A 26,269-nucleotide genomic window follows, 5' to 3' on the forward strand; every position below is an offset into this window, starting at 1 on the left:
CATGCCTGCACTGGTCACTTGACGTTGCTCTTCCACATAGATTGGCACATAACAGTAATGAACAGGACAGAGGGTCATTTTTTGGCACTGAGGGTAACTGCCTTCTCCAGGGGGATTCTTCCTGGGGAGGAGAAGGAAGCGGCAGGGTCATCGGCTCATGCGCTGGAGAATGGTAACGCAGCCATGGTAACTGGTGCAGCGCTGCAGTGGGGGCTGCTGTGCCACGTTCCCCGTCGCTGGGTCAAAGGTGAACGCTTTGTCCGTGCCTTCCCCATTCTCATCCCGGCCGCCCAGGATGTAGATCTTCCCACCGCACACCGTCACCCCACAGCTCTCCTGCAGGCAGAGGGGAGGGAAGAGAGGTGAGGGCATCTCTCCCAGCTTCATACAACAAGGCTCAAAGGGGAAGTTTAACAAGGAACAAAGTGGGAATCATGCTCTGGTCTCAACTGACTCTGCTCAGACCTGTCTAGCTGTGAGATCACACATCTAGCAGGGAGGGAAAGAGGGGCAAGCAGAAAACAGGAGGTCTGGAGCCTGGATGTTGTGAGCCCCTGGGGGTCAAGAGGGCTGTTTCTGGGCAATGCTTGTGGATTTTTATCGATGTCTAGACAGCAAACACGGGAGGTCCTGCCTGAACCGAGTGATGTGATCTTTTCTGTTCTATACTGTGCTTCTCAGAACTAGTAGATGCTCACAAGAGGTGCAATAAGGCAGTCCGTCATCTCCACGGGAAATTCACTGCACTTCGGGCTTACTCATGCAAGCTGCTGAGTTGAAAAGAGTCAACGGGGTTTTGGTTTGTTTGAATAGAAATACATATTTTTTTAAATTTCTTACCGCATTTTCAGCAGTAAGAAATCTGATTTTTTTTTTAATTTATTTTAAATGAAAAATTTTCAGGTTTCCCCCCCCCCCCCCAATTGAAAAACAAATCTGAATTTTTGTCTTTTCAAAAACCAATTTTTTTTTACCGCAACCTACATAGTTATACCAAAAAACAAAATTCAGTTTCCCTCCCCCCATTTAAAAAAATCAGAAAATGTTTACCAAAATGAAAATGTTCATTCGAGATGAAAAAGCCATTTTTCATTTAAAAATAAAATACATGTATTGCCAAAAAATTTCAGCCAGCTCTGGTGTGGAGCAGTGACTATTTACATGCTTGAATTTAAGCATGTACTTAAGTGTTTTTACTGGATTAGGGTCAGAGCTCTTAGCACCTTGTCTTTAAACTTCTGCAAAGATTCTCATGTTCACAGAGGATATTCTAGAGAATGAGGTGACGTTCAGAGCCTCGTACTGAAATTTCTCCTTACCAGAGGTCCTGGGAGAGTGGCCACTTCTCTCCAGGTGTCTTTTCTGGGATCGTAGCAGAAGATTTTACTCAGGAGTCCACCCACAACGTAGATCATGTTGTCCAAGGAGACAGCATTAATACACCTCTGATAGAAGGGGGTGGGAGACAGGAATGTCCATTTGTTCTCCTCTGGATTATAGCACTGGAGCTGGGAGGAGAAATAGGAAATCAGCTATTGAAACAGACTCTCGTGGTGTCCCTGCTCAGGCAAAATCCCAGTAACTAAAACCCAACACCATAGGCACCGATTTTGACTTTTCCCCAAGGGCGCTGCTCCGCCCTGAGGTCCCGACCCTCCCCCCAACACCCTTCCTTTGTTCCGCCTCTTCCCGCCCCCATTCTGCCCCTTCCCCAAAGGCCTTGCCCTCGTTCCTCTTCCTGCCTCGTCCCCAAGGCCCCACTCGCTAGTCTCCACCCTCCCCCAAGCCCCTCCCTGAGCCACCAAACAGCTGTTTGGTGTCACTGCCTATCAGCTGATCAGCGTTACTGTCGAACAGCAGTGGCTGGTGGGTACTGAGCACCCACAATTTTTTTCTCTGGGTGATTCAGCCCCGAAGCACTCACGGAGTCAGCGCCTATGCCCAACACACGCTGATGGCACAGTCCCTTTGAGCCAAGGCCTTGCTGTGCATCTATCAACAAATGAATAAATGGAGAAGGAGCATGGTGCAGTGGCAGAGAACATGACTTGGGAGTCAGGACACCTGGTTTCAGTTCTTGGCTCTGACACTGATACACTCTGTGACTTCAGGCAAGTCACTTAGGCCCAGATTTGTAAAGGTATTGAGGTGCCTAACTCCCAACAAAACCAATGGGAGTTAAGTGCCTACATGCCTTTAAAAATGTGGCCCTTAGACTTCAGTTATTTCAGAAGTATCCACTAATTTTGGGGGCCCAACCAGATGCCTTAAGGGGCCCGATTTTCAGAAGTACAGAGCAGCTGCACCTCCAAAAGAATTCAAAGGGAGCTGTGAGCCCTCAGCACCTTTGGAAAACAAATCAGGCCTGTAAGTGTCAAGTTGGCCCCCTGAAAAATAAAATACCCAAAGACAGTGGACATTTGAAAATTTAGGCCTCTGCCTCACAATTGCCCAGTCTGTAAAATGGGGATAATGCCTGCCTCCCGCAGGGGCGTGTGTGCATCTGGCTAGATTAGTTCCATGTCTGTGAGGTGAACTGAAGATAAAAATGCTGAGTATGTCTTATTAATATAATGATAACTATTAACGAGCGAGTCCTGGAGCAGCATATCTGGTGTGTAGAGGCCTTGCCCAGTCAGATAATCCCCAAGGAATAAGCAGTGTGATCATCTGAAACACTCTGAACATGCCCATAAGCGGCTGTACACCACTGCGGGTAGGTGGGACTACACTGCAATTAGACACCCATGGCTGGCCCGTGCCAGCTGCCTCGGGTTTGCGGGGCTTGGGCTGTTTAATTGCAGTGTAGACAGGAGCTCTGGCTCTGGGATCCTCCCACCTCGCAGGGTCCTAGAGCCTGGGCCACAGCCTGAGTCTACACTGCAGTTAAACAGCCCCTTAGCCCGAGCCTCGCAAGCCAGAGTCAGCCGGCACTGGCCAGCTGTGAGTTTCTAATTGCAGTGTGGACCTACCCTGAGGGACCCACGCGTCTGTGGTATTACAGGCAGAGCAGGGCTTGTCTATTTGAAATAGGGTTCGGACGGGGGTTAGTTTTGTATGCGGACAGCACAGCGGACCTCTGCACTCACACAGGTATGCTAATATTTTATTACAAGAATGCTTTGTAACGTTCATCAATCATAGCCTGCAGGCTGCTGGCCTGTCCCCAATCCCCGAGAGGGCTAACACCACAGGCCTGTGCATCCTTCAGGGCACAGTCTATTCTTCAGACACAATCCAACAGTTCAACCTCAGTTCCCCATATAAAGCTGGTTTTCCCCCTGACCCAGGGGTCTTCTGCAGGGGCCCAGAGGCCTCTCCCCTTGCACGTCGCTCCCCAGCTCCAGGGCCTGCCACAGGAGCCTGCCTCCCTCCTGAAGTTCTCCTTTCCAGCTTAGCCACTTGCAGGCTTCGATAACGACTGGATCAGTCTCTGCGGGAAAGTGGCTCATCAGCCATAGATGAGGCTGGGTCCAACTCCCCTTAAAGAGCCAGCCTGTGAGAGAGCTCCCCATGAGGTGTAACCTGTATTGTAAATGCTTCGGGGCGGCAGGGACTGTCAGTTCGGTATTTGTACAGCACCTGGCGCAATGGGGTCCTGGTCCAGGACTAGGGATCCTAGGCATGGCTGCAGTCCAAACAACAACAATAATGAGGTAGGCAGAGTCAATATTATCGCCTTGTTACAGATGGGGAAACTGATGAACAAAAAGTGAGCGATTTGCCCAAGGTCACACAATTAGTAAGGAATGAAACCCAGGCGACTTGACGGCCAGTCCTCTGCTCTAACCACTAGACAGCTCTCCCCTACTACACCCACAAACAGGTCAGGCAACATCACAGCTGGAGAAGTGGGCACTGAGGAAGCACCTGAAAACAACGGAGTCACACCCTCCCGCTCCTTGTTTACAAGACGTCTCAACCAAAGCAAACTCGTTGAGCTTTCCCTTTATCCTCACCGTGCCCCGGCACCACGGTACCTTGTCTGTGTTTGCGCTGTCGTCCACAGCGCCCCCAATCACGTAGAGCTTGTTCAGACAGGGGACCACAGCTGCCGAGCTCACCGCTTCCAGCAAAGGGGCGACAGCCGACCAGCTGTTGGAGAACGTATCGTAGCATTCCACGCTGGCCAGGCGGTAAAAGCCGTCAAACCCCCCCACTGCGTAGATCTGCCGTGGAAGGAGCAGAGTCATATCAGGAGGGAGGGGCACTGGGATACAGAATCAGACACCTGATACTGGGCATAACGATCCCGTAAGGGCATGTGCAAAAGCTGCCTTAGGGCCTGGAAAAGAGACAAACAGCTAGAGTGCAGAGTGAACTATTAGCAGGAAGGTGTGTATAACAGAGCGGCTTGTCCATAGAGGCCTGGGATCACCCAATGCTAGTTACTCCCGAAGCACATTTGGGCAAGGATTAGGAGATTGGGGGAGATCAGAACAGAGTACAGCAGCTGCTGGGTGGAAGCAGGCTCCAGCAGAGATTTCTCAGTCTTTAAGGAAAAGGGACACCCCTGAGTGGGAAAACCAGGAACATGGACTGAATGGGGCTTTGAGCACTTTTATTTGGAATTTTTGTTAATTTAATAAATCCAGCCCCCAGGAAGGGCACTGATGACCTGGAGAAGAATTTCTATCTGGCGTTCTTACGGGGCCGTGAAGAAGAGGGGAAACTGAGGCAGGGTGCTGCAGCGCCATCTCTATCCACAAGGGAGCACACAGGAGGTGATCTGCCCTGTTACTGTGAGACTGAGGGGCACCAGGACAGAGGAAAAACCAACACCTTAAACTCCACAAGGTAAGCAACAGGATGCACCATTTTTAAACCTCTGGGCTGCATGTTTTGCACACAAAGAACGAGTCCAGCTTTCTAACAACATAGCTCTGTACCCTTCAATTATATATTTTATTGTTACAAGTATCAGATTTTATAGTAGGCCATTTAAGCAACACTAAGCGCCTGATCAAACACGGAGATTTTTGTCATTGGCTTCGATAGCAGAATTGTGCTGTTCTCCTATATCATATAGCCAGGAGGAGTGAAGGAATTCCTACAGCCCGGCTGTAGTCTCACAGAGACAGAAGTGACTGCTGCTAGCACACAGAATCATAGAAATGTCGGGCTGGAAGGGACCTTGAGAGGTCCCCTAATCCTGCACTGAGGCAGAACCAAGTAAACCTAGACCAGCCCTGACAGGTGTTTGTCCAACCTGGTCTTCAAAACCTCCAAAGGTGGGGATTTCACAACCTCCCTTGGTAACCTAATCCAGAGTTTAACTACCCACATAGTTAGAAAAGGTTTTCCTAATATCTAATCTAAATCTCCCTTGCTGCAGATTAAGCCCCTTTCTTCTTGTCCTGCCTCCAGCGGAAGTGGAGTGATCACCATCCCTTAGCATAGTCGAAGACTTATCAGCTCCCCCCTTGGTCTTCCTTTCTCAAGACTAAACATGCCCAGTTTTGTTTGGTTTTTAAACCTTTCCTCATAGATCAGGTTTTCCAAACGTTTTATCATTTGTGTTGTTCTCCTCTGAACTCTCCAATTTATCCACATCTTTCCTAAAGTGGGGCACCAAGAATTAGACGCTCCAGCTGAGGCCTCACCAGTGCCGAGTAGAGTGAGACAATTACTTCCCACATCTTACGTACGACACTCCTGTTAATACACCCCAGAATAAGATTAGCCCTTTTTGCAACTGCATCACATTGTTCACGCTCATTTATTTTGTGATTCATTATAATGCCCAGATCCTTTTCAGCTCGGTCGCTACCTAGCCAGTTATCACCCATGTTGTAGTGGTGCATTTGATTTTTCCTTCTTAAGTGAAGTACTTTGCACTTGTCTTTATTGAATTTCATCTTGTTGATTTCAGACCAATTCTCCAGTTTGTCAAGGTCATTTTAAATTCTAATCCCAAGTGCTTGCAAGCTCTGCAGGTTTGGTGTCATCCACAAACTTTATGAGCATACTCTCCGCCACTCCATTATCCAAGTCATTAATGAAAATATTGACTAGTACTGGACCCAGGACTGACCCCTGCAGGACCCCAGTAGATACGCCCTCTCAGTTTGATAGTGAGCATTTAATAACTACTCTGAGTACAGTCTCTCAACCAGTCTCTCACCCACCTTATAGTAATTTCATCTCAACCACATTTTGTAGTTTGTTTATGAGACCAGCATGTGGGGCTGTGTCAAAAGCCATACGAAAATCAAGCTATACCACATCTATGGAGGATAGGTCCATCAACAGCTATTAGCCAAGAGGATCAGAGAGACAACCTCATGCTCCAGGCGTCCCTAACCTCCATATGTCAGAAGCTGAGAATGGGCGACAGGGGATGGATCACTTGATGATTACCTGTTCTGTTCACTCCCTCTGGGGCACCTGCCATTGGCCACTGTCAGACGACAGCATGCTAGGCTAGATGGGCTATTGGTCTGACTTAGAGGGAGGGATAGCTCAGTGGTTTGAGCATTGGCCTGCTAAACCCAGGGTTGTGAGTTCAATCCTTGAGGGGGCCATTTAGGGATCTGGGGCAAAATCAGTACTTGGTCCTGCTAGTGAAGGCAGGGGGCTGGACTTGATGACCTTTCAAGGTCCCTTCCAGCTCTATGAGATAGGTATATCTCCATATAAAAAAAAAAAGTATGGCCATTCTTATATTTTACTGATTCCCCACTATCCACTAGACCAGTAACCCTGTCAAAGAAGGACATTAGGTTGGTTTGGCATGATTTACTCTTGAGAAATCCATGCTGGCTATTTCTTATAACCCTATTATTCTCTAAGTGCTTACAAATCGATTGTTTAATCATTTGTTCCAGTGCCTTTCTAGGTGTCACAGTTAGGATGACTGGTCTATAAGGCCTTTGGTCCCCCTTTTAAAGATACCGTCTATGTTTGTTCTTCTCCAGTCCTCTGGGACCTCACCCGGCCTCCATGAATTCTCAAAGATAATTGCTAATGGTTACGCGATTGCTTTAGCGAATTCCTTAAGCATCCTAGAATGAATTTCATCAGGCCCTGTCAACTTGAATACGTTCATTTATCTAAATATTTGTTAAACCGTTCTTTCCCTATTTTGGCTTGCGTTCTTTCCCCCTGGTTGTCAATATTAATTGTGTGGAGTATCTGGTCACCATTAACCTTACTAGTGAAGACTGAAGCTTTAAGTAACTTCTTATTTCCTTTTATGTCCCTTTCTAGGTGTAACTCTCTGTGTACCCTAGCTTGTCTGATTCTGTCCCTAAATGCTCATGCTTTTCTTTTGTACTCCTCCTGAGCAATTCGTCCATGTTACTACTTTGTGGTGACTTTCTAGTAATTAAAGAGCTCTTCATGGAGTCATATTGTCGTCATCTTATTCTCCCTATCTTCCCCTCCCAGGGGGACAGTGTGCAGTTGTGCCTTTAAAATTGTCTCCTTGAAAGACTGCCAGACACAGGTGCTAGCTTCCTCATTTCCCCGGGGGGTCTCAATCCCCACTCTGCTCCAGGCCTCGCCCCCACTCCAGCCCTTCCCCCAAGGCCCCACCCCAGCCCCACCTCTTCCTGCCCCTGCTCTGCCTTTTCCTGCCCCATTCTGCCCCTCCCCTGAGCGTGCCCCACCCTCACCCCCAGAGCCTCCTGCACGCCGCTGAATAGCTGATCCACAGCGGGTGGGAGGTGCTAGGGGGAGGGGGAGGAGGTGATTAGCAGGGCCGCCAGGGGATGCTGAACACCTACTATTTGTTTTCCATGGGTGCACAGCCCCGGAGCACCCACGGAGTCGGTGCCTATGCTGCCAGCTCTCCTGTATTCCTTTAGATTTTCTTCCCATGGGACCTGTCTCATGTTCCTATGTTATCTGCTGTTACCGTGGGAGGAGGAATGAGTGCCGAAGCCCATAGGCGCCGACTCTGTGGGTGCTCTGGGGCTGGAGCACCCATGGGGAAAAATTAATGGGTGCTCTGCACTCACCAACAGACAAGCTCCCCCCTCCCCGCCCCCCCAACCCACCTCACCTCCGCCCTGCCTCCTCCCCTGAGCGCGCCGCATCCCCGCTCCTCTGCCTACCTCCCAGCGCTTGCCACCGCAAAACAGCTGTTTCACAGCATGACAAGCTCCGGGAGGGAGATGGGAGGAGCGGGAACGTGGCGCGTTCAGGGGAGGAGGTGGGGAAGAGGCGGGGCTGGGATTTGGGGAAGGAGTCAGATAGGGGCAGGGAGGGGGGCGGAGTTGGGGTGGGGACTTCGGGGAAGGGGTTGGAATGGGGTCGGGACGGGGCAGAGTCGGGGAGGGGCCGGGGGCAGAGGGGGGTTGAGCACCTATGCCGAAGCCTCAGTTACTAGGTTTGGTCGATAGTCTATAACTCCAAACTGCAGACTGAGGGGAATGAAGTACGTACCTTGCCCTGAAGAGTCGCCATTTTGTGTCTCCATCTGCCCTTGTGCAGACAGGCAACTTTGATCCAGACGTTCAGCTGGGAGCTCAGCACCCAAACATCGCTGCTGTTGATGTGCCCTCCTGGAAGACAGAGAGGCCCCAGGCCATCAAGGGGAGAGCCACCCAGGCCCAAGAGGCCCTGAGGCAGTTTAATGTAAATGTAAATGACAGACACCACCATGCAGTGATGTAGTGCCTGACATAGGGATCTCGCTTGTAGAGGCAGAAGGTGGAAAAGGAGGAGAAAGAAAAGTCTCAAAGAATGTTGGCCATCCTTACAGGATGGGGGACTATCCTGAGAAGCAGGGACTCCGAAAACAGATTGGGGGGTGCGCTGGATAATCAGCAGAATGCGACCTTCCAGTGTGACGCTGTGGTCGTTCTTATCAGGTGCAGAGCTTGCCAACCCAATTTGCGGCAGCCTCCTCAGCGGAGCGCAGAGCCCTCCGACCACCATCCAATCTGGTCCAAAAGCAGTCACGAGCGATGTGAGACGTTGTCGGTCTTTGGCCACAGCCGCATGCAGGGTCCTCTCGTTGGCCCCAGGAGTGAAGGCCGGCTGCATGTTGACCCGGGCCCATTCAAAAATGGGTTCAGAAGGACGCATGAGCACCGTAGTAAATCAAAGCCAGGTACCCGCAGGGTCGGGTCCGTTATAACAGACTGGTTTCTGTTGCCAGCTGCAGTCCATTCTTCATGCCACATCGACATTGCAGAGAAATCTGGGCAGGGCAAATAAGCCCACAACAGGTGCCTCAACCACAAGCATGCTCTTGGGTGGTAGAAGAGGTTTGTGTGTCGTGGTAGGCACAGGATTGCCCTGATCTTCTCGGGTTGCTACAGCCAGAATGGCTAACGATGGAGGTGTGGAGGAATAATGTTGCTGGATGTGGGGAGCCAAACACAGCATTAGCAGTGACATGGTGGTGAAAAGAGCGAATGCGATCTTGGGATGCATAAACAGGGGAATCTCGAGTAGGAGCAGAGGGGTTATTTTACCTCTGTGTTTGGCACTGGTGTGACCCCTGCTGGAATCCTGTGCCCAGGTCCCGTGCCCACAATTCAAGAAGGATGTTGACAAATAGAGGGTTCGTAGAGGAGCCACAAGAACGATTAAAGGATTAGAAAAAATGCCTAATAGTGAGATTCAAGGAGCTCAATCTGCTTAGCTAAACAAAGAGAAGGTTAAGAGTTAACAGTCTAAGCATCTACATGGGGAACAAATATTTAACAATGGGCTCTTCAATCTAGCAGAGAAAGGTCTAACATGGGCCAGTGGCTGGAAATTGAAGCTAGACAAATTCAGACTGGAAATAAGGTGTAAGTTTTTAACAGTGAGAGTAATTAACCATTGGAACAATTTACCAAGGGACGTGCTGGATTCTCCATCACTGACAATTTATAAACCAAGATTGGATGTTTTTCTAAAAGCTCTGCTCTAGGAATTATTTTGGGCAAGTTCTATAGCGGTCAGACTAGATGATCACAAAGGTCCTTCTGGCCTTAACATCTACGAACCTATGGCCAAGATGATATATTGGGAATGAATTCCGGCTGCTTACATTTCCAACTCTAAGTACAAGGAACACTCCTAACTACTACGGTGTGACAAGAGCAGAAAAACACAGACCTGCATAACATACTTTGCGATAGGTCCTAGACGCACACGGGTAACAGACCCAGGTGACGCTGCAACTGGGGAGGAGAGCAGCACGGCGCCTGAATCGGCCGTTTCTCTAAGAAATGCTTGGAAGGGTAGCTGCGGGGCTGTTGCGTGGGTTTCTCACCTGATATATACACGTCATTCTTTAGGGTGCAGGCTGCAAACTCCGATTTGGTGTACCCTGGCACGCTAGAGAGAGCTGTCCACTGCCTGCTCTTCGGGTGGTACAGATCAGTGAAGGGGAGCTTCAAGAGGCCTTTCTTATCACAGCCGCCTATAACTACTATGACCTCTGCTAATTCCATGAACCTAGAATGAGAAACACATGGATAAATATTAAAGCAACAGTCCCAACTTTCTGTTCTATTGTCGTGCTCCAAGCTTCATCCTCCTACCGTATTGTCTGGTAGAAAGCACTATGATACCTATTACCATGAGGAGTCCCATTGGGATAGGCAGTGTTATCTAGTGGATATGGCACTGGATTGAGAGTCAGGAGACCTGGGTGCTATTCCCAACTATGCCACTGACTTTCTGGATGACCTTGGGCAAGTCACTTCACCTGTCACTCAATTTCCCCTCCCACCCTTTGTTCACCTTCACTATTTAGATTGTAAGCTCTCTGGGGCAGGAGTTGTCTTTATTATGGGTTTGTGCAGTTCAAACGCATTGTCCAGCTTCTGTTAAATAGAGTCAAAGTTAAAAGTGTTGCTTGTGATCTTCAAAACCCTCCACAGGATCGGCCCAGCTACCTGAAGTCCCCACTCTGTGATCATTGCCTCTCCTGACAGTCATGTTCCTCATGACCAAGAAAGCTGCCAGCCTTAGGAGTGAGACCAGTGACCATAGGAGACAGAGCTTTCTTGGCAGCTGGCCCATGGCAAACTCACTGCCAGAAGAGATTAGAATTGACACACGGCAGCTGCTGTACTAGCTAGCAATAAAATAAAAATGGAAGGAGGGAAACTCCAGCCAACTGGTTAACGGAGGGGCGGGGGAAGGATGATTGGGGTGGTAGCTCAGGACTTGAGAGTTCAATTCCCTGCCTCCAACCAGGCCGATTCCCGTAGACAAGTGTCAGAACACACTGCAGCAGCAATCAGTCTTGAGAGTTTGGACGGAACACAAGGTTTGCCATCCCAGATCAGACCCTTGCCCATCAGCAGCCCATACTCGCTGCTTTGGTGAAAAACAGAACAAACTAAATCTCCCAGTCAATCTGTGCGATGCAACAGATAGCGGGACTCCCTCCTGACCCCTGTGGACAATGCCAAGCAGGGAGGGGTTGCAAGTGCTTTGGACGATAGGATTAAAATTCAGAATGATCTGGAGAAATGGTCTGAAGTAAGTAGGATGAAATTCAATAAGGACAAATGCAAAGTACTCCACTTAGGATGGAACAAATCGGTTGCACACATACAGAAAGGGAAATGACTGATTACTGCATCAGTCAACAGTGTAACACTGTTGCAAAAAAAAGCAAACATCAAATTCTGGGCTGTATTGGCATGAGTGTTGTAAGCAAGACACAAGTAATTCTTCTGCTCTACTCCATGCTGATTAGACCTCAACTGGAGTATTACATCTAGTTTGGAATGCCACATTTCAAGAAAGATGTGGACAAATTGAAGAAAGTCCAGAGAAGAGCAACAAAAATGATTAAAGGTCTGGAAAACATGACCTATGAGGGACGATTGAAACAATTAGGTTTGTTTAGTCGGGAGAAGAGAAGACAGAGAGGACATGATAACAGTTTTCAAGTACATAAAAGGTTGTTCCAAGGAGAAGGGCGAATAATTGTTTTCCTTAACCTCTGGGGAGAGAACAAGAAGCAATGGGCTTAAATTGCAACAAGGGTGGTTTAGGTTGGACTTTAGGAAAAACTTCCTGTCACGGTGGTTAAGCACTGGAATAAATTGCCAGGGAGGCTGTGGAATCTCCATCACTGGGGATTTTTAAGAGCAGGTTGGACAAACACCTGCCAGGGAGGATCTAGATAATACTTAGTCCTGCCATGAGTTCAGGGGACTGGACTAGATGACCTCTCAAGGACCCTTCCAGTCCTACAAGTCTATGAAAGCAGCTGATACCCTCAGGCATGAGATTTGATTACTCGTCACTCAGCACATATAATTACAATGCTATCATTGTCCATGGAATGTTCCTGCCCCTTTTTAAATCCATTTGACTTAAATCCATGCGACTTGTGGCAGTAAATTCCACAGCCTGATGGCACCCTGCATGAAACAGCAATTCCTCCAGTAGCCCCTAACTGATCGTGCTGCTGCAGCTCTGGGGAAGCAGCGTGGCCTAGCACGCTAAGCACTGAGCGGGGGATTCTCCAGTCATATTTCTTGCACCCACACTGTGCTTTGGGCGTCTGTCCCTTAAATTAAAAGCCACTCAAAACAACACAAAAGGATTGTCCATAAACAGTGGCACCCGCCCGCTGCCTAGAGCTAATGAAAACCAAAAGGGGGAAATTGCAGAAGATGGACACTTGGTCTTACGTTTTATTTAACTTCTGATTTTTTTTGATCCATTCTATAGTTAGTGGAAAAACGAGGGGGAAGAAGGGGAAATTTGCAAAAAAAAATTGTGCGGAAAAGTGTTGCCCTTTTTCCACCAGAATTCAAAATTTTGGACCAGTTTTTTCATAGAAATTTCAAAATTCCAAACATTTTGGCCAGCTCATTCTGAGACTGTGAACCTCCAGTAGCCTTCTCTGGTAAGGGGGGAGAACAACATTAGCCTGCTTTGGGAAGCGTTTCCAGATGTACAAGTGAAGCCAGAGTGGAGTAAAGAGTTGTATCTGGCAACGGGTTAAAGTTTTAGAATCAGAAGGGACCATTATATAGTCTAACTTCCTGCATAAAACGGGCCAGAGAATGTCACCCAGTAACTTCTACATTAAGCCTTCAACTTTTGTTTGAACTAGAGCCTATCTTTAAATCAAGACTAGATTTTTTTTAAAAGACTTCAAGTGATGGAGAATCCACCACAACTTGTGCCAATGGTTAATTTAACCTCACCGTTGAAATTGTGTGTGTTTCTTCTACTCAGATTTTTCTCACTTCAGCTTCCAGCCATTGGGTTTCATGTTTTTCTGCTAGATTAAAGAGACATCTACTATCAGAAATCTCTTCCCCATCTAGCAGCAACGTGCCTGCAGACCATGACCAAGTCACCTCTTTGCCTTCCCTCGGATAAATAAGCCGACTGAGTTTCATTAGTGTCTCACCACAAAGGCATGTTTTCCAATCATTCTTGTAGCTCTCTTTTTTGAGCCCTTTCCAATTTAAGTAAAGGCAATTTAGGAAGGCATTAGCATGAGGAACCATATAAGTAGCTCATGTGAATTTTAGGGACTTTGAAATAAACCACCACCACTAGCTAACGCTTATGCACAAGTCTTCTCAGAACCAGGACTAAGGGCATCTTTCCCTGCTGTGATGCATGGCTAGAAAGGGTTAAACATCCTGCAGAATAAATGATTCATATTCAACCCTTAAAGACACTTGGGGACATAATGTTTGTGTATTTACATATATATCGGTAATGGTCGACAATGGAATCAACAGTCCCTGTCTATGCTGTATTCTGATAATTCAGGGATCAAAAGAACATCCTAGCATTGAAATGAATTGTAAACACAGGCTATCGCTGTGTTCGTCTCTCTTTGAAATGTATAGCAAATAATCTGTGAATGGTGGAGGAACAAGCAAATGGCCTTATGTTAATTTGTATAGCTAAGTACCGGCGATGGACGTCCTTCAAACTCATCCTAATTCCCTATTGTTCCCCAAGGGACTCCAACGTGTCAAAGAAGGCTTGACATTGTATAAAAGTTCCTTGGGTCCTGATCCTGTTCATCTCAGATCTGCTTGATGCTTCATCAGGGGAGGCTTAAACCACCAGATTGGGATCCCAGTGCTGACTGGTCCACTCTGCAGGGCCGGCACAACCCATTAGGCGACCTAGGCGGTTGCCTAGGGCGCTACAATTTCGGGGGCGGCGACCGCGGCAGTATTTCGGCGGCGAGACCTTCCGCTGCCACTGTGGTGGTGGCATTTTGGGGCAGGACCTTCCAATGCCTAGGGCAGCAGAAAAGCTGGCGGCGTTCCTGCCACCCTGAATATGATATTGGACATTGGATTATAACCTATTAACTATTTCTAAAAGAACTCTTTGCAACTACAAAGTACCATCTCTGCTGTGTATCTGAACCTCAAGAATTAAACTCACGTCTGTACGTATATTGACCTTTTAACCATACTCTCTCTCTCTTTTCTGTTTTAATAAATTTTAGTTTAGTTAATAAGAATTGGCTGTAAGCGTGTATTTGGATAAAAGCTGGAATATTCAATAACCTGGGAGGTAAGGTATCCGATCCTTTGTGAGTGGTAGAACCTTTTCTTTTATATGATGAAATAAGATTTTCAGAAATCTTCATCATATTTGACTTGGGTACCTGGATGGAGGCCTGAGGCTGGGTACTTTAAGGGAACTGTATTATTGACTTCTGAATAATCAGTGTGGTAATAAAGAAGTTGTTCTATGCTGACTTGGTGAATTTAAGTATTGAATTATCCACCAGCTTTGGGGTTTGTCTGCCCCATTCTTTGCACTTCACCCTAACTGTGTGACCTCAGCTGGCCCCTGCTCACAACTGCTATGTAAATACTGGTGAAATATTTTGGGCTGAGTTATACAGGAGGTCAGACTAGATGATCACAATGGTCCCTTCTGACCTTAGTATCTAGGAATCCGTGACTCAGATATGCAGCTTTAGGAGACAGTTTCCTGTTTTTACCTCCTAGGCCTTGACCGCAGAGAGCTGACTTCATTCCCAAGGATATAGTACTTCCGTGCTTCGTGCAGTAAAGGGATGCACTCCTTGGAGTCCTGGATGAGCTCGTCCATTTCAACCTTTTCCAGGAAGTACATGGGATCCAGCAGAGGGAGGCGCACGTGCTCAAGGAGATCTTTCAAAGCTCCTTTCCTGGTGGCAACATCATGCCGTACCCACCGCATCACCGCTTCGAAGACCACTTCCTCCTTGGGGACTACCAGCTGCTCATCTGACAAGTACTTGACCAGCTCCTTCACACTCAGCTCCAGGAACTCCTCATGACATGACACCTCCACGAAGCCTTCTAGCATAAACCTCTTGCTCTTCTCAGCCAGGGAGATGATGGAGAATGAGTCAGCGAACTTCAGGATGCCCAAGCAGTTGCATGGGTGAAGCTGGCCTTCAAGGAAGGTGACACACGCATCTGTGAGCTTGGAGATCTGAAGCAAGTTGGATAGCTCTAAGATGTCTTCAACATTGTCTTCCTGAATGACTATGTTTCCCCCATACATATAGTCCAGGAGGAGGCTCATGGTGGAGGCAGAGATCTTCTGGATGTTGATGATGTCTTGATGGCCTTCCTTGAGGCTACCACCGAACATGGCCCGGAAGTAAGTGCTGTTGGCTGACAAGGTGGCCCGATGGCAGGGGAACTCCTGCCCATCAATCAAGAGCACCACGTCCGTGAAGATGCCGCTCTGCCGGTAGGAGTTCAGAGTCTGGAGGATTTGCTCAGCATGGCAGGACCCACTGCAGAGTTTCATGTGCAACTTTTCTTTGCTCTGCTCTCGAGTTGCATTTTCAAGGCTGCTTGTTCTGTAGCTAGATTCTTCTTTTATCAGCCGATGCATCCTGATTTCAGGGCAGGAGTGGAGGGGACAGAATAAGGAACACAATGAAACAATTGTCAAATTATTGGTGACTAACATCAGCTCATTAAGTATTGGCTAAAATTGCTCTTAAGTTAAAAGATTTTGTTGCAGGCACTCATCATAACATTGCAACAAACCTGCAGGTCCCTAGGACTTTCCAGGTGTAACCAGGTCATAAGGAACTTCATAGCAACAGCAGGAATTAAGGCCCTGATTCAGCAAAGCCCTGAGCCACATACTTAGGTTTAAGCACATGCTTAACTCCCACCAAACCCCCAGGATGTACGCATGTGCTTTAGTTCTTTAATGAACAGTGGCCAAAATTCAGATCCTCTTACTCTCAAAGCACAGACCCCTATGGTTTTGCGGAAAGGAAATCTCTTACCTGTAGCTCAGAGATCAGCTGAGCATACAATAGAAGGCAGTGGCACATGCATGAGGGGGCCTTGTCTGTGGCTGCTCCAGGTCAGTTCCCGGATTCCACCAGCCATGGGCAACACAAGCACTCTTCTCTAGGCCTACACAGGACCCGCTGTCACTCACCAGTTAGCAACAGATATATCCCAACCCTGGAGCCCTCAGAGCATCTCCCTGGAGCATCCAGCCCTGTGTCCACCAGACACTCCCAGTGTTCACAGAAACAACAAGGAGTCTGGTGGCACCTTAAAGACTAACAGATTTATTTGGGCATAAGCTTTCATGGGTAAAAACCTCACTTCTTCGGATGCATAGAGTGAAAGTTACAGATGCAGGCATTATATACTGACACATGGAGAGCAGGGAGTTACTTCGCAAGTGGAGAACCAGTGTTGACAGGGCCAATTCAATCAGGGTGGATGTAGTCCACTCCCAATAATGGATGAGGAGGTGTCAATTCCAGGAGAGGAAAAGCTGCTTCTGTAATGAGCCAGCCACTCCCAGTCCCTATTCAAGCCCAGATTAATGGTGTTAAATTTGAAAATGAATTTTAGTTCTGCTGTTTCTCTTTGAAGTCTGTTTCTGAAGTTTTTTTGTTCAATGATAGTGACTTTTAAATCTGTAATAGAATGACCAGGGAGATTGAAGTGTTCACTTCCTGGCTTATGTACGTTACCGTTCCTGATGTCCGATTTGTGTCCATTTATTCTTTTGCAGAGGGACTGTCCGGTTTGGCCAATGTACATGGCAGAGGGGCATTGCTGGCATATGATGGCATATATAACATTAGTGGATGTGCAGGTGAATGAGCCCTTGATGGTGTGGCTGATGTGGTTGGGTCCTCTGATGGTGTCGCCAGAGTAGATATGGGGACAGAGTAGGCAACGAGGTTTGCTACAGGGATTGGTTCCTGGGTTGGTGTTTCTGTGGTGTGGTGTGTAGTTGCTGGTGAGTATTTGCTTCAGGTTGGGGGGTTGTCTGTAAGCGAGGACTGGCCTGCCTCCCCAGGTCTGTGAGAGTGAAGGATCATTTTCCAGGATAGGTTGTAGATCGTGGATAATGCGCTGGAGAGGTTTTAGCTGGGGGCTGTATGTAATGGCCAGTGGTGTTCTGTTATTGTCCTTGTTGGGCCTGTCCTGTAGTAGGTGATTTCTGGGTACCCGTCTTGCTCTGTCAATCTGTTTCCTCACTTCCCCAGGTGGGTATTGTAGTTTTACGAATGCTTGATAAAGATCTTGTAGGTGTTTGTCTCTGTCTGAGGGGTTGGAGCAAATTCGGTTGTATCTTAGGGCTTGGCTGTAGACAGTGGATCGTGTGATGTGTCTTGGATGGAAGCTGGAGGCATGTAGGTACGTATAGCGGTCAGTAGGTTTCCGGTATAGGGTGGTGTTTATGTGACCATCACTTATTTGCACTGTAGTGTTCAGGAAGTGGATCTCTTGTGTGGACTGGTCCAGGCTGAGGTGGATGGTGGGGTGGAAATTGTTGAAGTCCAGGTGGAATTCTTCAAGAGCCTCCTTTCCGTGGGTCCATATGATGAAGAGGTCATCAATGTAGCGCAAGTAGAGGAGGGGCACTAGGGGACGAGAGCTGAGGAAGCGTTGTTCTAAGTCAGCCATAAAAATGTTGGCATAGTGTGGGGCCATGCGGGTACCCATAGCAGTGCCACTGACTTGAAGGTATAAGTTGTCCCCAAATCTGAAGTGGTTGTGGGTGAGGACAAAGTCACAAAGCTCAGCCACCAGGCGTGCTGTGGCCTCATCAGGGATACTGTTCCTGACAGCTTGTAGTCCATCCTCATGTGGAATATTGGTGTAAAGTGCTTCTACATCCATGGTGGCCAGGATGGTGTTTTCAGGAAGAACACCAATGCATTGTAGTTTCCTCAGGAAGTCGGTGGTGTCTCGAAGATAGCTGGGAGTGCTGGTAGCGTAGGGTCTGAGGAGAGAGTCCAAATAGCCAGATAATCCTGCTGTAAGAGTGCCAATGCCTGAGATGATGGGGCATCCAGGGTTTCCGGGTTTATGGATCTTGGGTAGCAGATAGAATACCCCTGGTCGGGGTTCTGGGGGGGTGTCCATGTAGGTTTGTTCCCGGACTGTAGCTGGGAATTTCTTGAGCAGATGGTGTAGTTTCTTTTGGTATTCCTCAATGGGATCAGAGGATAGTGGCCTGTAGAACGTGGTCTTGGAGAGTTGCCTGGCAGCCTCCTGTTCATAATCCGACCTGTTCATTATGACTACGGCACCTCCTTTGTCAGCCCCTTTGATGATAATGTCAGAGTTGTTTCTGAGGCTGTGGATGGCATTGCGTTCTGTACGGCTGAGGTTATGGGACAAGTGATATCTGGGCTTGAATAGGGACTGGGAGTGGCTGGCTCATTACAGAAGCAGCTTTTCCTCTCCTGGAATTGACACCTCCTCATCCATTATTGGGAGTGGACTACATCCACCCTGATTGAATTGACCCTGTCAACACTGGTTCTAGACTTGTGAAGTAACTCCCTTCTCTCCATGTGTCAGTATATAATGCCTGCATCTATAACTTTCACTCTATGCATCCGAAGAAGTGAGGTTTTTACCCACGAAAACTTATGCCCAAATAAATCTGTTAAATCTGTCTTTAAGGTGCCACCAGACTCCTTGTTGTTTTTGTAGATACAGACTAACACGGCTACCCCCTGATAGTGGTCACAGAGTTGCTGCTCCCAAAGGAGCAGGACACCCCAGCTTACCAGTTCCGCCTGAGATCACCGCTCCACTCAACTCACAGCACTTAGATATGTTTATAGTGAAAACAAATAGAAGCAAAGAATAGATTTGGGTGATTGCCTATGCGGAAATTTTGGGAACAATTGGTTACATGTAAAATAAAATCATCACACATTCTGGACCCTCGATTTAATCAACAAGATCCTCTAGTGACTGACAGGACAACGCTCACCCAAAGTCCTTGCAGCAATTTAAAGCCGGGCTGGCTGTGACCCTCCCTTCATGAGACAAACCCACAGTCAATTTGCCTTTACGATGGAGGATCCAGGTTGTCCCCTGGATCCCTTAGATCGATCAGAATGAGCCTTTGTTTTAGATAAACAGGACACTGCCCTGCTGACTGTTTCTTCTTGTAGATTTTGTACTCAGCAACTGGTTCAGTATGTAAATAGGCCTATAGTGCGAGGCATATAATAAACAATACGCAAGCGGCCAGACACGGAGCTAGGTGTCTTACCACCGGCTTCAAACAAACATTCCTGAGGAATGTCACATCCTGGTGGCCTGCTTTAATCCCAGGACCTTAACATAATTTCCAGTATAGATACATGACTCCTTCAATACTATCCGTACCTACATTTCGCAACGATTAGGACAGCCAGAGAGCTACTGGCGCAGAGACATCACATGCCATGCCTTGGTGAATTTACTGTGCATGTGTGTGACCCAGGGGACCCCCGTTAAACCCTATGCACCCCAGGTGTCCTCTGCCAGTGGGCACCAGGAGGTCCCCAGGTCACATATATGCCTTGTGATTCTATGAAATGAAATATGTTGAAAACTATCCCAAACTAACAGCATGTTAAGGAAGGGCTAATACACTAGGGTACTGGGGGGCGGTGACACACACCTCTTGTGAGTGCCTCCTGTCACTGGGTGTGGTACTGCAATTTTTTTTTCTCCTGGTGCCCCCTATAGGTTGTCGACCTCATTAGGCATGTCTTCAGTGGCTCAGCCCTCCAGCCGAGTCATGCAGTCAAAATGGATGAACCCCTTCCGGGTAGCAAAAGTCCAGCAAGCTCCCTGCGCTCACCAGGGTCTTCAGCTGCATCTCTAGGCCCTTTAAATTCCATCTTTCACTCAGACTTCTAAGGGAGCCTTGTTCCATTCTCGGAGCCCAGGTCACTTCCCCAGGGGCCACATTGGGGAATCCAGGCCACACACTACTCCGGGTCCCATCCCAGCCACGTACTGCTGTTACTGCTTTTCCCTGGTCTTTTTCCCACCTAACCCCCTGACTTTCACCCATTACTTTAGGGTCACAGTTCTCAGGTCCTCTCTCCCCAGATCCAGTAGATGCAGCCCGTTGAGCTCCTCTGGCGAGAGCAGAGTACCCTTCCTTACTCCTCTGGCCCCAGCCAGGAACTGACCAGCTTAGGTGCTGCAGCTCCTTTTATCTGAGCCTGCTGGGCTCTGATTGGCCATACCACCTCTCTAGGAAGGCCTGGAGGACCCACCTTCATTGCTCCTTTCCTGGGGTGGGGTGTGGTAGGACCACAGGGCCTCTGGAAGGGGGCCTTGAAGGTCCTGGCCCACCCCATCACAGGTACAAGCCAGGAATAATTTTGTAACCCCCAGCTATAAAACATGTAGAGAATTGAAAGGAAAGGAAAATTACTGTCTATTCATGGTGTTTATATGGCCCTCATAGCACCTCATAATCTTTAGTGTATTTATCCTCACAACACCGCTGTGAGGCAGAGCAGTGTTATCATTTCCCATTGGGCAGGTGGGACACCGAGCCAGAGAGAGAGAGACACTAAGTGATTTGCTCAAGGTCAGAGAGCTCAGATGTGAACCTGAGTTTCCAGAGTCCAAGGGTAGTGTTTTTTGGGGCCCAAGGTTCTCTGGTCACACATCAGATTCTCACACCCTAGAGGCTGGTGGTTAGGGCACTGGGAGGTGGGTGATCCATGGCCAAATCCCGGCTATGCCTGATTCAGGGGTGTGGGATGAAAAGCTCTGTCTTGACTCAAACAGAGCAAGGACCTGAACTTGGGTTTCCCATGCTGTAGAGCAGTGGTTTTCAAACTTTTTTTCTGGGGACCCAGTTGAAGAAAATTGTTGATGCCTGCGACCCAAGGGAACTGGGGATGAGGGATTTGGGGTGTGGGAGGGACTCAGGTGTGGGGCAGAAGGTTGGGGTGTGTACAATGTTTTGGGGTTCATCCAGGCCAGTAAGGGGGTTCAGTCACCGTCTGCCTGGTAGCCCTGGGTGTCTTGTGGCTCTGCAGCGTTGGTCCAGAGATCTGACCGAACAGCTGGCTAGCAGCCCACAAGCCTCACGCTGGCTTTCGCAACCTGGGTCCTCCTTGCAGGCTGACCTGAGTACCCTTCCAGCCCTGAATTCTCCCCCAAATCCAGTCTCCCTCACCAGACCATCTCAGAGAAAGGGTTCAGTTCTCTGCCTTTACAAAGACAGGCAGCCACTCCAACCTGCCAGCTTTCTAGACGCACACACTGTACTGATGATTTATAATGAAAGCAAAACAAGTTCATTAACCGTGGATTAAGTGATCCCAAGTAAAAGAGCAAAAGGTAGAGATGGTTAAAAGCAAATAGAAGTGAAAACATGCATCTAAGAGCCAAATTTAATCTCACATAATACAGTCTTTATTCAAAAGGATTTCTCTCACCCAGAGTCTCCTTGCCAGCCTTTTACTTGCCAGGACCCATCACGGAGATCTTTGTTTTGGTTTGGTTTCTGTGTTTTCTCAGGTGAAGTAAAAGATGGAGTCTCTCTGACCTGATCTCTCCAAAGGGATGTTTTTGGCCTGGTCTACACTCGGCAATGCAGTCAGTATAGCTACATTGGCTCAGGGGTGTGAAAAATCCACACCCCTGAGCAACAGAGTTAAGATGACCTAATCCCCAGTTTAGACAGCGGTAGGTCAACAAGAGAATTCTCCTGTCACCCAGCTACCAGTTCTGGGGGAAGCAGATTACCCACGCTGATAGGAGAACCTCCTCCTGTTGGCGTAGGTAGCACCTTCACTGAAGCGCTACAGTCTCCTGTGTCTCTCTGGGGTGCAGGGGTCATGTTAATTCTCCCGCTCTTGAGTTCAGGAATAGGTTAACCTCTCTGTCCCCCACCCCTCCACACACACTGGTTTAGCTCACTGGCTTGGTTTACTGCCAATATTTAAATTGAGGTAACCCACATTCCTTGGTCTAGGACACACCCATTTATCACCTTTACCTACGCTAGGGTGTCTGGCCTTAAACATAGGTGACCAGATGTCACGTTTTTAAAGGCAGAGTCCTGTTTTTTGGGACTTTTTCTTATATAGGCGCCTATTACCCCCCACTCCCATCCTTTTTTTTTTTTCACAGTTGCTATCTGGTAACCCTACTTAAACATGTTTTAGTAGCATCATACAGAGAGAATTCATGACCTCACACAACGGTAACATTGGTTATTAATATTATTGTAAAATGCCTATGAACTATTAGCTTTCATAGGTCACCTCACAAGGCCTATTTTGTAGAAATATTCTTGCAGTAGCATGTAGGGTGGGAATACAGAAGGGCCTAGGGTCATGGTTTGACCACATGCCTTGAGTGGAGATACATCAGGGGATGAATTTGGCTCATTATGCAGCAAAGAGGAGCTACTAGGATTACAGAGGGAGATTTAAAAAAAAAAAAATCCTTCCCAGTAATTTCTAAGACATAAACATCTGGAACCACAGACCAGATTCAATGTCTTCCAACATCCCTCCTGAAATCCCGTTTCCATGGTCACTTCCCTTGGCCTGTCTGCTGAGATTAGCAACAGAGGTACCAATGTGGTGGGGGGTTGGGGATACCACGAGGAAATGGATTGAGATCACCAGACTCATTTTTGATGGGGAGCTGACCAGCCACGCCCAGCTTCTTTTCTGTCCATCTCTCACACATGCAGAACACCCAGCCCCCCACCCACCATAGTCCATTTTCCAAGCAGCTCCCATTTTCCCTCCATCGATTCTTTATTCTTCTTTCCATAAATGCAGACGTACTTGTGGGCACAAAGCCAGTGGGAAAGCTAGACCGGACACGGCACTGGCGAAACACACCAGTGGGACCAGATCCTCAACTGGTGTAAATCAGTGTAGCTCCACTGGTGTAAATGCAGCTGCACCCACATCATGGGTCTGGTCCTCAACGGGTGTATCTACAGACAGCAGTGCTAGGGGACCTAGAAGTCCCACTCTTCCACAGTTAATACAGATCTTCCTACCCAAACTGCAAGGGGAGGGATAGCTCAGTGGTTTGATCACCGGCCTGCTAAACCCAGGGTTGTGAGTTCAGCCCTTGAGGGGGCCACTTAGGGATCTGGGGCAAAATCAGTACTTGGGCCTGCTAGTGAAGGCAGGGGGCTGGACTCCATGACCTTTCAAGGTCCCTTCCAGTTCTAGGAGATAGGATATCTCCAGTAATTAGGCTTACAGGTAAGAGCAATAAAGAAGTGGATCATGTTTAATGCCCCCTTTAAGGGACGTAACAGGCGTGTGCAAAGTCAGGGCCTTGTTCTCTTTTGTCATCCTCTTCTTACATGTTTCATTGGTCTCCCATTGCCTTTGATGGCTTCTTTTCTGACTGGGCAAGCTTAAGCCGCAGCCTGAGCAGTGCTAATTGCAGCTCTGGTTTCCCATTGTTCCGGCTCGCATTAGGAATAACCCAACCTTCTCACCCTCCCGTGAGCCCACGGACTCTTTGCTAATGCCAAACACCTGCCCCCGACGAGGCGATTCAGAAACCACTTTATCATCCAACAGCTCTAGCCAACCTCCCCACTCAGGGCCCCTTTAACTGGGCTTTTCGGTGCTGCAGGTCCTGTTTCCAAACATGGGGACTGTAACAGGGCACTCAAATCCCCTGGCTGGTTGCTCTGCTCTGCCCTTCAAAGGCCATTTGGGCACCTAATTACTGATATTAATGTCCAAGATGGGAATTCAATGCCCTATTCAGACACCCACATTTGAAATTGGGGCTTGACTAGCCGGAATGACGACTGTCAGCATGTGACCTAAGAGATGGGCCAGAACCAATCCCCCAGGCCCAAACCTTCCCGCAGGGGTTAACTGCGTAGCTCAGGCCCAGCCTTGTTACGTGGCTTTATACCAAATCAGAGCCACCAGCACACAGACCCCACAGGGCTCACACCTGGGACCTGAGCACCAAAAAGCACTTGAGCTTAAGCAGTAACTCCATCAGCAGCTCTTTGCTGTGCTGGAACCAGCTACTACAGAAAGAGGTGACCGGATGCACCAGGCTATTATTATTATTTAGCTCTCATCTGTTGAGCTCAAAGTCCTTTATAGAGGAGGTTGATATTATCCCCATTTTACAGAAGGGAAAACTGAGGCACAGAGAAAAGAAGTGACTTGTCCAAGTTCACCCATCAGGCCAATGTGGCAGAGCAGGAAATAGAACCCAGGTTTCCTGAGCAACAGTCCTGCGCTCTATCCACTAAACTGCCTCCCTTGCTAGTTGTATTAGTTCGTTGTCCAGGGGATGATAACGGGTCTAAAGTGCTCTCAGACTATTGTATTGCACTGTTGAAACTAACAATGATAAAAACTATGGATTAAGATCTGGTCTCTACTAGAAACAATTTTGAAAAAAAAATCCCATATTAAAATAATTTTCACCAATTTTTTCAAACAAACAAAATTAACTATCTGGGAAAAGGATGCCTTGGTTTTAGATTCATTTTCAAGGCCATTTTTGAAGCCTCTCTTATGGGTTTTGCAGTACAGGTGTCAGTGAAGCATGGAAAAAATCTCCTGTCATTTACGAAGCTTTTGGTCATTCAAATTGTAAAGCTTGACAGTTTTGTTCCACTTTGCTGTCTGATCACTGGACTAAGCCGTGCTCCCTGGTACAAAGTGGCCTGATTTTATTTCTTTTACAACAGTGTAGATCAGCAGTAGGGTATCACATAGGGAGGAAGGATGATCTAGTGTTTAGGGGACTGGACTGGGACTTGAGAGACCTGAGTTAAATTCCCATCTCCTGCACCCTGGGTGACCTTGCACCACTCACTTAATTTCTGTAGAGTTGGGATAACGGCACTTCCCTACCTCACAGGGTCTCGTGAGGATAAAAGCCATGAATGACTGCGAGATGCTATGATGCTGAGAGCTTGAAACAGAAGAGTCAGTTGAGTTACGCAGGGGTAAGCGAGCCCCAGAATGTCCCTAAGAAAAGGGTCCTTTCGTGATGCATCTCAAAGAAAATGACATTGATTTCGATTGAGGTAATTCATCAGAGTTAAACAAAGAAAACCGTGAAAACCACCTGCACAGAGCGTGCCTTACTGCTGTGACCCACACGAGCACCAGGACTTTGTACAGCCTGGCATCGCATTGTATAATGAACAGCACAGGTGTGTGGCTGAGGATCGGACAACCCCCCCACCCCTCCCAGCCCTGATCTCCAAGTCCCAAGCTGCGGGTGTCACTGAACAACCCTCCACATTACCCTGGCTCCGCTGGGCTCCTGCCAGCCAGCACAAAGAGAACCCCTGGGTATCGGCCCAAACCTCTCACTCCCTGTCCACCCCCTTTACCTAATGTGCATGAATCACAGGGCAAAGAGGCCACTTGCCTCTTCCAGTTGTCATTGCTCCCAATCCCCCCCCCCCGCACAGCCCGCATGGCAGGTGTCATAGAGATCCCTTTTGTTCAGGAAGAAGGGGGCCCTCATCCGCAAGGCAAGTACTTACCTGGACCACAGCTAGGACCAGTGAAGCTACAGCTCCGCTTCTCTTCCCAATGCAGGCGGCATTGAGGAGAGGCGGCGAGATCAGCCCTGCTGCGGCTGCTGGGGAAAAGCACAAAAGCCCACACAGGGAGAAAGGGGTAGCAATCTGCTTTTGTTCCGCCAGTCCTGCCTGACGGGCTTGCAGGCAGCAGGGCATTCGCTGCAGCTGTCAATTGCAGGCCTTCGGGGAGGAGTCCCAGTGTCAGAAATCAGCAGACAGGAAAGGAGGGAGGGGGCGAGAAAAATCACAGCTCAGAAAAATGTTACACCGGGGGCAGCTTATGAGAGAGGAGCCATCTGGAGAGTAAACCGGGGTCCCGGTGGAACATTCATTTGATAGAGTCTCTGCGTCTCTCTGAAAACCACACTAAGCAGTTAAATAAACACGCCCAGACAGCCCAGACCACAGAGCAAAGGCCTCCAACAGCTAGAAACCGAGGAAGAGGAAGGCAGCTCCGCTCAGGGGCATTGGGACAATTTGTATAGTGGGGGTGCGGAGAGCCACTGAACCAAACCAC

The 26,269-nt window shown here is 48.2% G+C and overlaps 1 protein-coding gene across 1 annotated transcript; it reads right to left on the reverse strand.

Annotated features, from left to right (window-relative positions):
- On the reverse strand, nucleotides 1-25,895 carry KLHL35 (kelch like family member 35). The gene is made up of 7 exons (XM_054017617.1): nucleotides 25,714-25,895; nucleotides 14,903-15,793; nucleotides 10,214-10,398; nucleotides 8,389-8,507; nucleotides 3,981-4,169; nucleotides 1,320-1,508; nucleotides 1-336 (listed from the first exon to the last, which is right to left on the reverse strand). Exons 2-7 carry the CDS (start codon nucleotides 15,790-15,792, stop codon nucleotides 148-150), a joined length of 1,761 nt encoding a protein of 586 aa, XP_053873592.1. The 5' UTR covers nucleotide 15,793; nucleotides 25,714-25,895; the 3' UTR covers nucleotides 1-147.
- Nucleotides 25,896-26,269: the final 374 nt, after the last annotated feature.

This window comes from Malaclemys terrapin, chromosome 1, assembly GCF_027887155.1.
Source record: "Malaclemys terrapin pileata isolate rMalTer1 chromosome 1, rMalTer1.hap1, whole genome shotgun sequence".
Classification (NCBI taxonomy): Eukaryota; Metazoa; Chordata; order Testudines; family Emydidae; genus Malaclemys; species Malaclemys terrapin.